The sequence below is a fragment of the Elaeis guineensis genome, chromosome 11 (assembly GCF_000442705.2).
Source record: "Elaeis guineensis isolate ETL-2024a chromosome 11, EG11, whole genome shotgun sequence".
Lineage (NCBI taxonomy): Eukaryota > Viridiplantae > Streptophyta > Magnoliopsida > Arecales > Arecaceae > Elaeis > Elaeis guineensis.
Genome location: NC_026003.2, coordinates 116,578,552 through 116,591,565, shown reverse-complemented (window position 1 = coordinate 116,591,565; position 13,014 = coordinate 116,578,552). Strand labels below are relative to the sequence as shown.

Genomic DNA, 13,014 nt, shown 5'->3' with positions numbered 1-13,014 from the left:
AGAGTTATTGGCTCCAGTGCTTGAGTAATGCATTTCTAAGTATTAGCATGTGGATTATTTGTCTACATCCTGTCCATCTTTTTTCTCTACTGTTCTTAAGTTATGGCTAACTTAGACATCAGAGGGTCTTCCGTTGGAACACCTCCGATGAATGTAGATTTTTTTTGTACATTTTTTTTAGCGTCTCAGATCTCGAATGGCGTCCAGTTCCAGCCATATTAGCACTCTTCCAAAATTTTGAGGCAACAGGTTTCTTGTAACCTTATAGAAGCTTATGGCATATCTCATTAGTTGAGTTTTCTTCTAAGAAACTGCTAGTAATACCTATTCAAAAACCTCAAGCGAACTACCACCACCCCTTTTCGTTGTGATAATGAACTCCCTTGACCTTCTAATGGAGGTTTCCATCTCCAATTCATACATCAATCTAAATAAAGGGAAGTCAAGCACGAAACACGCTGTTTATGTACAAATATATATAATTAGCTAAAGATATGTTATGATTGCAGTCCCAGTTAAAAATTTCATATAAGAACCTTCACTTGACTTCAATGTTCATAGAATTGATACCTCTCACAAAAACATATAATTTTCTCTATGCTTCTAGAACTAATACCAATCATGTGTAGATGAGATTGGGCAATGTCCTTTCAGAGTTATTGGCTCTGGCACTTGAGTAGTGCATTTCTAAGTATTAGCATGCGGATTATTTGTCTAATAACCCTTCCATCTCTCTCCCGAAATGCAAAAAAAGAAAAAAGTTTTATATATGAGATAAAACATAGTAACAAGAACCAACGTTCCGAAAAAGTTTCCGAAGCATTTGTGCCGGAGTATGGTAGTTATATAACTGTTGTTCCCTTTTTTTCTTTTTTCTTTATTTAAAGCATCATGTTTTTAACTGGAAACATCTAAAATTTTAATAAAGCTTTTAAAAAAAAAAAAAGTTATGGCAAGGAAAGGGTCGTTGTTTAATTATCATCGGTTAGACTTGAACTGTACTACCGGTGCTCAAGGAATCCTAAGAGGCACCACGCAATCCACCATATCAGGATAAAATATCGAATAAAATCCATGGTGAAAATGACATACGGTCGTAGCAGCCAGCGCGACAGCATCATTGGAGAAATGGTTAGAAATGATGCAGAGCATGTGGGAATGCAGTGTGATTGAGGAATGGCTGTGAGATGGTACTTAAAAAAGAGTCATTATTCTTATTATATGCTAAACTCTTGATAAGGGAGAGATTGGCTTGGATTTGAATAATGCTTAGAAACATGGGATTACATTCCACATTTTATATTATCCCAACTAATCATAGGGAATCCAAAACCTCCAACATGCAAGCTTTGTATATACCCAACTGGGGTGAGAACAGACAAACCAAGCATCATTATCACCAATACTCATTCTGCTTGTCATATTAAAGCCTATCTGGCACATGCAATTGGTGTGGGAGATATCATGAATGACTGTTGAATTTTTATATTTGATAAGTATACATGCAATTTTAAAATATGCATTTCTCTTGTATCTGCCCTTCAAAGTTGGAACAAAGGAGAGTAACCATGGTAGGTAATACAGAGATAAACAACCACAATCAATGCTATGAGCAAAATAGCATTGAAAAATTGCATTTAATATTAAAAAAATATTACTATATATTATGTGTTATATAATATACTATGTATTGTACTATATTATGTTATGTTATGTAAAGGATAATCACTCAAAGTACAACTCAAGATTGGGTGATTCAAACCATTATATCTATCATAGTTTGAATCGCACGGCATGAAGTGTAAACGAGATGTCTGCTTTTTGGTCTCCTTGTTGAATTTATGCAGCATTATTAATTGCTAAGTAGTCTTTGATTGAAAAGATGTCTTTCTATAGGTTCATTAAAACAAGTTTTTTTTTTTTTAATATAGTATACTAAGTCAAGCCAAGTTTAGTTAGGTATTCATGGCATTGCTCAATAATTGTTCATGCTCAATAATTGTTCATACTAAGCTGGATCCACGATGTCAATTCTGAACCTTATATTTCTATATCAAATTGGTTTATAGGTTAATTAAATTGACCCACATAAGAACCAGTCCATTTTATCCCTTTCTAGAAGAGTAATCATGGAGATCATGCAAGATATGCAAGCAACTTACTTTTATATCCTCAAGGCATATAACTTGAGTAAGAGTGCGATGTATTTACATATTTGCCCTTCATTTTTAGGAAGTGCCATGATAACATGATCCACAATATTACCGAGTCTAATCATTCGACAGTAATCATGTTGGACATTTTGGCTATATGCTATCATGATTAATCATTGACTTTAATGTATGTTGTTCATCATGGTTACTCATACTTAATCATTTTCTCTAGAAATATATGATGCATAGCTACATCAGCTTGCCGACTTTGCTGAGTTGATGACAGCGTGCTACTCAATGTCAGTAGACAACATCAAACATTAACTTCAATATAACTGAATTGTTAACTCATCCATTTTTAATCTAGAGAGATAATGTTATCAAATTGTCCATGCCCTGAGATCTAGTTCGATCTTCGAGTTAGGCTATTTTATAGATGAGGTGTATGGCTAATTTTTTGTTACTCAGCAAAGAGTTGCCTTTCCTCAAAACCTTTGTAACCCTAATCAATACAAGCTTTAAAATCTAACTATCAATTGGACCATCAAAAAACTTTATCGGCAAGCTAGCTGGTATATCGATTTTGAGTTACTTCACAATTATAATCAATTGCAATGATATAATTGTGCAGGCCTTCCCTCCCTTTCATCTTTGACTCACAGCTATCTTGTTCATGTATCCATGGACCAAAACATTGTAATCAGTTTCCAATATTATGACACTAACTCTCATCCTTCTACTATATATATCAAATGTGGAACTTGAAAAGCATGATTTTAAATAGCAATTTATAATTGTTATAATGATCATCATAAAAGTTTCAAGCACCTTATATTACATCATCGAGATAAATAACATGAAAAAAGTATAAAGAGTGTTTTTTTTTTAATTATTTCTCATTAAAGTAGACCATTGTAACATAAATAGCAATTGTTATTTCTACTTATACTTTCTTTAAATAAAATATTATTCTTTTAAAATTATTAGTTCTTTCTCAAAATTTCTCTAAAAATGATTTTACATTAATCCCTCAAAAAATATTATTTATTTAATAAAATATAAAAAGAAAGATAGTATCCTTGCTTTGTCATTATTATTTGTATTTTTTATTATAATATCATTATAATAGCTGTTATTTCAGCAATTATATTAATATTAAAAATTTAAAAATATATTTTTGAGATAAACATCGGTTATAATTATTATTACAGTCAGCAACAGTTTTGGCAGGTGCCAGTATAGTGGGATAACCTTGCTAAATACCAAGCCCGCCCTGGGCATTGGATTCCCATTCCCGGACGAGGATTACCTTCACTTCACATGTGGAGCCCTAAACACGTGGTCCACTCCACCCCAAATAGCCGGTCCTCTCGGCCCAGCCTCCGGTCCGGGCCCACCTGCCTAAATTATCCACCCAAAGCAACGGTCCCGATCTGTGTGCTCGACTCCCACAGCTCAATCAAAAAGGCCACGTATAGGGTACTAGATTTTCTCCTGTTCCGCGGTCTACGGTCACCACTTCGGTCAGAGGGGAAGCAACGAGGAAACCGTATAAAAAAAATACAAAGGCAAAGGCATATAAGTCTCCAATGATTTGCGGTATCTTGACCGCATCGGTCGAATTCCGCGCAAAGTTTGACCGCTTCCGCCGCACGTGCGGGGGCCCCGGGATCGCACGTGCGCCTCGCTGTCGTCGCGCTAGCGGGCGCCCGGCACCGCACCTTCGTTCCACATGCGCGGAATAAAATAACCGCAAGTGCATGGATTCACGTACAGGTAAGCTCCTTTCTTGCCATTTATTCACGACGGTACCACGGTGTTACAACTCATGTACGCGAGAGGGTGGAGGGATAAATTGGTAAGCGCGGGGTTAGTGGGGATTATTCTCGAGAGCTGGAATAAAGGACCATGGGCGCATACGGGTCACATGGGAACGGGGATAAGCCTCGTACGGACAGGTAGGCTGGGGCGCGCGCTCTCTCTCTCTCTCAATAAATATATATCCCCCCCTCCCTCCCATGATAAGGGTTGTCGGGTAGTGAAGGTGATAATTGGGGGACACGTGGGACAGCTAGGACGCACTCGTGGGGCCACACTTAATCATCATTATCCCGACATGATGCCGGGATTAAATCCACTGGCGGAGATATTGGGTGCCTTATTCTCCCCCATAGTCTCCCAATCCCTCATTATTATTAACCATTCAACCCCTCCTCCCAACCTACCCCTAAACTTTTTCTTCAAAAATTAATGGAGACCCGTAGGTCTGCTCTCCCTCAGTGGAGCGTCTACTCCATCCTATCACTGTCATTTTGAAAATATTAAACACAGGTCTCTTAATTCTATCAAAAAAAAAACGCAAATTTTTTTTGATGAAAAAAATATTAACCACATATTAATTATATAAAAAATATAATTATTTTTTTTATCAAAAGATCTTAAATATGGTCACTATAAAAATTTAAGAGATTAAAAATATTACAGAAGATATTCTTCATGAGGTATCAAATTACCAACAGATCTCTCTTATTAAAATTAAAAAAATAAAAATAAAAATAATTTATATTTATCATAATTTTTTTTATTAAAATTTTTCACATAAAATATATTTTATTTTTCATCAAAATAGGGTTCAAAGAATTAGTGCATATTTTACTTTTCGTTACAGCAAAAATTTCTCAATAAGTCACATGGGGTTGGAAAGTTATCTAACATGTCTTCGTGTTAGCTTATCATTATTTGTCGGCCTTAAGTTGTCAATTTATTTTCGATGAGACTTTGAAAAATCAAAACAAAAAAGTGTGCATCAAAGTAAAACTTGCATGTTATTTATATGTGGTCCTTATGATAACCTGACAGCTCAACTTCTAAATGTCCACCGACAATGTTTCATATTTTCGTAGCAATATTTTTTATTTTTTTTATTGAAAAAGTTTTGTGAAATAAGATACTCTCCGGATGGTCAAATTCAAAAATCAATCATTGCCAAACTTCCAATGAATGGGGTGGCCTTTGTGTTATATCACTTGCTGCCCTGTATTTGCCCCCCCCAATGTTGTTGAGTAAGCATTAATGGAATGAATGAGCTAGCTAGAGGTAGTTATGTTATATTTATTCAACCAAACTCATAAATGCTTGAGTACCTACAACAGCATCTTCCAAATACTGATGCTTGATTGGAGGCACCAATGACTGAAAGCCAGTTGATTAACAAGATAGGTGGACACCTGTAACCCCAACACATCCACAAACACATCTTGGCTTTCAGGCTTAGGGATTCATATGTTAGAACTTGCTAAACTACTTTCATTAGCATTCAATTTCAGCATCGGAGAGCTAGCACTATCATCTATCATCCATTAATACTTGTTAGATAAATAGATTCGATCGGCATAAAACATAACCTTCTCCTAATAAGCATCGAACATTTCAAAAGGATACATTATTCCCTGAAATAAGTTTGATTTTTGTTAAAATTGAAAGTTAATTTGCCATTAATTACCTCAACAAACTAAGATGCATGCATCCGAATGGAATATATTCTCATGTTGCGAAGCATCCTATACCACTGATGGATATGATGCAGTGCATGATTGTGAGCTTGTCGGCCAGGATGAGGAACATGTTTGATGCTGCCATGCATGTATGAACCTAAAAGATGAGAAATCAAAATCCTTGGACTGGTGATGAGTTTTCCAGGCAATAATTGTGGTGAGGAGCCAAAGGGAGGGAGGGGTATTCCGGGAAGGGGGAATAGGGAGGGTACAAGTCGGGGCAACTGGGAGAGCGCCAATGATTGCGGGGCGTGGGTGTCGGGGGCCGGGCCGACAGCGTGACACGCACGACTGGGGTCCGTGGGCCCCGCGTGTCACGTCTTTCCGTGGTGTGTTGGCACGTGCCGCAGCACGACATGTTGGTCCACGTGAGTTCGCCCTGGTTTTCCATCCCCTTCCACGTGAACCCCCACTCCCCTTTGCCCCTGCCCCCACCTCTCTCTTTCTCTCCACCCCCCTCACCCTGGCTCGCCTTCATCGGCTCGGCTTATGATCTAGGTGGGCCCTATCTCTATAAGTGGCGTGCCCTTGGATCCGGTTCGGGTGGCCCCAGGCCAGATGTCCGGGAAGCCGGTTTGTTGGCAATTACGCCTGTGCGTTTAACCTGGGGAGTCATGGTGTTGATATTTCTTACCAAAGCCTGGTGGGAAATTATTACTCTTACCAAAACTTGATATTGCTGTTTGCATGTGTCTTGTCCAAAGCATTATGCTCATTATTTTTATCCCAAATGATTAACTTTGTGATGAAATCAGTATTTATATTTATATATTTATTTATTAGTCTTTTAAATTTAGATTTTTTGTTTGCTGTCTTCTTCATCTCCAAAGGTTGCTCCTTATGCTTACCTCAAGCCTCAGCACATGATGCAATCATCTATTTTTTTGATCTATTATTGTGGGATTTTGGATTGCATATATTAACCTTTAAAAGATTTTGCTTGGATGTCAGATATGAATTTTCATACCAGTATTTCTGTGCTCAAATTCTACTACAACTGTTGGATTATGTTCTCTCGATGCACCTATATTAATAAAATTTCACTACATATTTGGTGCCAAACTTCTGCTTACCCTCAAAATCAGATTTTACTTATAGTTACAGTCATAATGAGCAAGTTTCTGAAATGCTTAATAGTTACAGATTTTATACCGTATGGGGCTTCATCTTTTGCGGTTGTTACTCAAACGATTTTCTTAACTCAAATTTTGCTTTTTGCAGTATCTTTTGGACAGCTTATTTTATATTTGCTCTACATAGTTATTGTTTGTTTGGCTTATGTATCCTGTAAACAGATTATGTATAATGTGGTGATTGTAAACAGGCTGTTTCCTTTTCAATGAAAACCTTCTTTCTACAAAAAAAAAAATCTGATGGTAAATTATTAGTTTGGCCAGATCCAGCATAGATCTGGATTGAAATTATTTTATATTTATTATAGATCTTCACTTCGGCCTCAACTAGATGCATCCTCAGCATTGATCGAATTACAGAAAATGGGCATTGACTAGATCACGTGTATGCAATAGACCTAAAGGTTACTAAACACGTCCCATCAAACTAATAGCGACTGTTCTCGATCCTTGTTCCTTATTGAGGATTTTTACCTCAGCTCCGAACGAGCTATTTTAGGTCATTTATGATCGAGCTACGGTCTTCATCGATAGATCAATCCATCTCTCTCTTAAATTGGAAAAGTCAAGATAAAGAAAGATTCCTTTGTGATTGAGTCTTCCCCAAAAGGAAATAACTTCTCCGAATCAATCTGTACATCAAATATGGAAAGTAATTAAGATTCTGAGACGTATACGGCTCCGATTTTTTCCCTTTAAATAAAAAGATACAGAGATTTTTAAAATAAGTTCTCCACTCTCACTCTTTCTCTCTCTTATTGTTCTCCATTCGCTAACTTGAGCGTCGGAGGATCTTTACCAGAGAATATCCCGATGAGAATTTTTTTTGCAGGTATTTGGACAGAGCTCCAGCGGCAGTATCATCTTGACCATCCTCACCTCGGCAATCCGACCTCAAATGTAGAGATCAGGAGCAATAATATCATATAAATATATAAATATAATAATAATATAGATTCATGGTGGATCTGACTCATCTAATAATACTTTGTTATTCTTATCTGATTGTACAAAGCTGTGCCATATTATCCATCTCCAAAGTAGATGATCATTTGGCATCAAAATAAAGTATTAATGCTCTTTATTTTTGAAATAAATATGATTATGGTTTTCAAGATGAATAAATGATGACTATCTAATGATGCATCAAATAAAATATATATAGTAGAGGTTATGTGCTCGTTGGGAGTGGTATGAGCTCATCTTCCTTCTACAGTTTTATTTCCACTCGGGAAATGGATAGAAGAAGCATAAGAATGAGAGGGGAGTATTGAAAAGATAGACTGTTACTGATGTTATTAGCAGTGGAAGAACTGTTATTAATGGCTTTGTCATAACTGGTGGTGTCTCCCCTGTTTGAGGTGTATGCCATGGACAGTGATGCACAGTGCATGACATGGTTTGTCGGGTGGAGAGAGAAATATTTCATGGATATCGCTGTGACTCCATCTATCTAGTGTAATTATTCAAAGTGTACTTGGATGCAGTAAAAAGATATAGTGTAATTATTAGAGTTGCAACGTTAGTTTTTTCTTGAAAAAAACAACAACAACATAATAAATTTTTTCTTGCCAATTCTTGCACCCAAATTTCTAACTTTAGCCAAAGTATAGGTAACGACCTCCAATATATTTTTTTAATTATTTAATGTATATAAAATTCAAAAATTATTAAAAAAATGATAAATTTAGAAAAAAATGAGATATAAAATTATATATATATATATATATATATATATATATATTTTAAGCTAGATAAAAATAAATTGTTAAATATGTATTTTTTGTTATATATATTAAAAATTTCTTTATATGCGACAACAAAATCAACAACTTACATCACGAGACTTAGTAACAAATAATTTCTATAAAATTTCTATCATATAATAAAGTTCTATATATTTTACTTTATATAATAGAAAATGGCTAATTATTTATCACGATAAATTGATTAGAGCCATTAGATATAATATGTTATATACTTTTAAAGTATTTATATATAAAAAAATATATAATTTAAATTTTTTTAAAATCATATATAAAGTTAAAAAAAAATATTTCACATATTTTTTTGATCTATTCAATTTTTGACTATTAAATGTATGAAGTATGAGCCTTCAAATTATATAATTTTTAGTATATAAATAGTTTATAGATAATAAATCATATCCAATGATTTAAATTATAAATATAATGCTCTTATCATTCAACCTAGGCTTCTTTGTATCCAAGTGAAATTCTACTCAAATACAGTCCTAGAGAGAGAGAGAGAGAGAGAGAGAGAGAGGGGGGGATTTGGGGCGGGGTGGGGTTGTTGTATAATGTTATAATCCAATTGCAACAAAATCTATCCGGCAAGAATTCACACGAGGTATTTGTGTCTTATAAGGTAAGAAATTATTTATGAATGAAAAAAAGTACATAAATTCTCAATTAAAATAAATTTTGCAAAAACTACCAAATTCTAGATGTTTGCAATTTAAAAATTTATTTATTGGGTGAGCGATAACTAAATCATGATACTACAATATTTCAACAAATCATGCTGTCCTGTCACACATGTAGCAGAGTTATTCTCTCGCGAATGCTAAATGGCAACAAAATCCCCAACAAAGTCTTAAATACTTGCTTGCTAAAGCAACACCTAGTTTTAAAGGCGATGATGATAGAAGGTTAATGTCGATCATATGCAGCCTATGATGGTTAATGATGATGTTATGATGGTGGGAGAGTGGTCCACCGGTCCCAGCAAGGAGCAGCTCATGCTGGTACACTGTGGGACACAATGATGTGCGTAAGTATGAATTGGCCTTCAATGCTGTTGGGGCTCACCTATGCTCCCCCTCCCTCATCATCCTATATCATACATCCACATCAAGATCTGTAACAGTTGCACGAAGGCAATGATGGACATAAATTGGTATCATGTATTGCAATCATGAGCCGTGTGTGCGTCTCCCCTTCCTGACATCACGCCACTTCACATGCACCCGAGAGAAAGAAACAGGATGATTTCTTGCTCTCCTTTAAACTGGAATCAGATAGATGGGTGGAAGTGGGAAGGGAGGTCAAACGTCAACAGGGTGGTGGAGCCGCTGCGGGTTTGTGGGGCTCCGTGGACGAGCGAGCCACGGGTTTCTCATGGGAGAAGCAGGACGAGGACGGACCCCCGGGGGGATTAACCAGGGTTAAGGTTTGGGAAGAGGGTTAGAGTTTGGGAGCAGTCATGATTTCGATAATTGGGGAGCCCCTGACACAAGCCATGATTGAAGAAAGGAAGAGACCGCTATTTAAAACCCCCGTGCCCCCTCTTCCATTTATCCCACAAAGCCTCTTTGAAGCCCTTCTCCAAGTCCCACCTTTCTATTCCCTGATTCTTTCACCAGTCCTAAACCCAAGCTTAAGAGAAGGGAAGAAAGGAGAGGAAAGGAGGTGAAGAAAGAAAGGTGAAGCAAGGCAAGGAGTAGTAAAGGAAAAGAGATAAAAGGGTTGCTCGCTAGTTTCGTCAAAGATGATGGTGGAAAAGGAGGATCTCGGACTCAGCCTCAGCCTGAGCTCGCCGGAGACTCGGTTCCCTCTCCAGCTCAATCTCATGCCGTCTCGTTTTTCTTCATCCCCGTCTCCTCCTCCGCCGCCGCCGTTCCTTCTGCACAACAAGTCCTCATGGAGCGATCTCCTCAACCCCTCAGGTAACGTCAACCACCTAGATCTAGGCTTTTTCTTTCCGTATCTATGCTAGATCTGTGAGATTTCTAAACGGAATCTAAAGAGTCGGCGGTGTGTCTTGGGTTGCATGCAGAGAGGAGAACGGAGGGACCGCTGCTGAGAGGAATCGATGTGAACCGGGCGCCGGCGACGGAGAGGGAGAGCGAGGAGGAAGCTGGGGCGTCGTCGCCCAACAGCACGGTTTCCAGCGTCAGCGGGAAGCGCGGGGACCGCGAGGTCCCTGGCGCGGAGGAGCACGAGGCGGAGCGCGCCTGCTCCCGGGGTATTAGCGACGAGGAGGACGGGGAGGGCTCCCGGAAGAAGCTCCGCCTCTCCAAGGACCAGTCCGCCATCCTTGAAGAAAGCTTCAAAGAGCATAACACCCTCAACCCCGTAAGTACCCCCCTCCGCTCTCTCTCTCTCTCTATCCCTCCCCTCCCATGGCTAGTTTGGGAAGGAAAGAGAACTTCGTAATCTTCCGAGACTGACCCTGGATGTTTCTCTTTGTTCCAACGAGAACAGAAGCAGAAGCTGGCGTTAGCCAAGCAGCTCAACCTGAGACCGAGACAGGTGGAGGTCTGGTTCCAGAACCGAAGGGCGAGGTATGAAACCGAGACCGACCGTGTCGTATTAGAAAGTGGTGTTTCAGTAAGAAAAAATTTACATTGCGTTAATACTCTGGGGTTATTTCAGGACGAAGTTGAAGCAGACGGAGGTGGACTGCGAGTTCCTGAAGAGATGCTGCGAGAGTCTCACGGAAGAAAATAGAAGGCTTCAGAAGGAAGTCCAGGAGCTGCGAGCTCTAAAGCTATCGCCTCAGTTCTACATGCACATGACCCCTCCGACCACCCTCACCATGTGTCCCTCATGCGAGCGTGTCTCCAACTCCACCAACACCGCCACCGCTTCCGCTCCTTCCACCGTGCCGCCGCCGCCGCCACCCGACCACCATCCTCTGCTCCACCACCACCGCCCGATCCCTATCGCCCCCGCCCCAGCTCCGACTCCCTGGGCCCCGATTCCTCTTCGTCCGTCCCTTCTCGATGCCACTCTGCAGCGTACTTGAAGCTAAAAATCATTATCACCTCCATGAGTACCATGGTGTAGGTCTATTTTGGAGCTTTTTGGAGCTGATAGATTTTGGTGTAGATTTGGTGGGATACGGTGAGATTACCATGGATGTCAGTATATTATGTGTAAGCGTTTTGATGATGTTTATGATGATGATGATGAGTGGGTGACTGATGGAAAGAGGAGACTCTCCATCAGCTTTTTCCTTTTTTTGACGAGGGGAATTCCTTGGCCTGTCTCGTAGCTTAGTTTCTCATCCACATTCTTTTGTTTCCACCCCACTTTTCTCTATTTTATTTGGGGAGATACTGTAGCGGATCTGGGAGTTGGTGTGGGTGTCTCGGACTCTCTGTTAAAAAGTCTTGAAAAACTATAAAAATGTCAAGTTCTTTTTAAATTATGAGAACTGCAACTTGTATATCATGTAAAGGGCTGCCTACTTTCCCCTGTCCCTTCTTTTTTAATGTTTAGTTGTTTTTGTTCTCTGCGTTCTCAATGCTCTCATAAATTATTGTTTGTAATCTCTACCACATGTGCTTATGGACTGGACGATAGGTTGGTATGTTGTGGCGTTCGGTGAGAACGTTGGGAGGATTCCCATTGACTAATCTAAAAGAACGAAGCTGAGTATAAAATTATCACATCATTCCATCCTAATCATTTGTTTATATAAAAATATACAAGGAAGCATCTGACCTTTGCTCGGTTGGTAATGGGTGTTATGTCACTTTTAATTGGCAGTATTAGCGCTTGCTTGCCATCACCACATTCATTTACGTAGCCGTCGCTAACACCACGAGACGAGGTAATAAATACAATTGGGTGTGGGGTTTGATTTTGTGTGTCATATTTGTTTGTTAGTAGTTGGCTGGGTTCCAAATTCTGGTGTGTTATTATAATTGTTTCTTTACACCCCCCACGGAACACCCACCATAACTTAGGGAGCAAAATATGGGCCTCAGCTTAAAATGGTAGGCCCCTCCCAAGCTCCCATTTTTTTTACTTTGCCTGCCTTAGGATTTTTTTTTTTCCCCGATTTTACTATATATATATAATTATTTTTTTTTCTTTGCTAGAAAAGACCAGGACTCACGTGGGCGGTAGATGGGGGTAAGCGGTGATGAATCCGAGGATGAGTGATTTAAGGCTCCAATTGGTATGATTGACGTTACGTGTCGCCTTTTGAAATTGACCTGTAATTTGACCCTGTCCCTGTGTGGGTGTGCGAGTTGGGCGGCGATCTTTTTTGGTCCAACAATGCGGATAGGCCTGCCTGACCGAACCGGCTGCTCTCCTCGGAGTGCCTTAGACGACCACACAAGGATTGAGGGAAAAAAAAAAAAAAGGTCATGGTCTTGGATTAGCTAGCTAGTTGGAAATGCCTCTTAGGAGTAATTCC

At 39.0% G+C, this 13,014-nt stretch overlaps 1 protein-coding gene across 1 annotated transcript; it reads left to right on the top strand.

Annotated features, from left to right (window-relative positions):
- Positions 1-10,131: 10,131 nt before the first annotated feature.
- On the top strand, positions 10,132-12,038 carry LOC105053970 (homeobox-leucine zipper protein HAT4). Its single transcript, XM_010935324.4, is given in 5 exon segments — positions 10,132-10,528; positions 10,639-10,937; positions 11,067-11,146; positions 11,238-11,462; positions 11,464-12,038. Coding segments are annotated over 5 exon segments (1,104 nt in total). The 5' UTR covers positions 10,132-10,350; the 3' UTR covers positions 11,786-12,038.
- Positions 12,039-13,014: the final 976 nt, after the last annotated feature.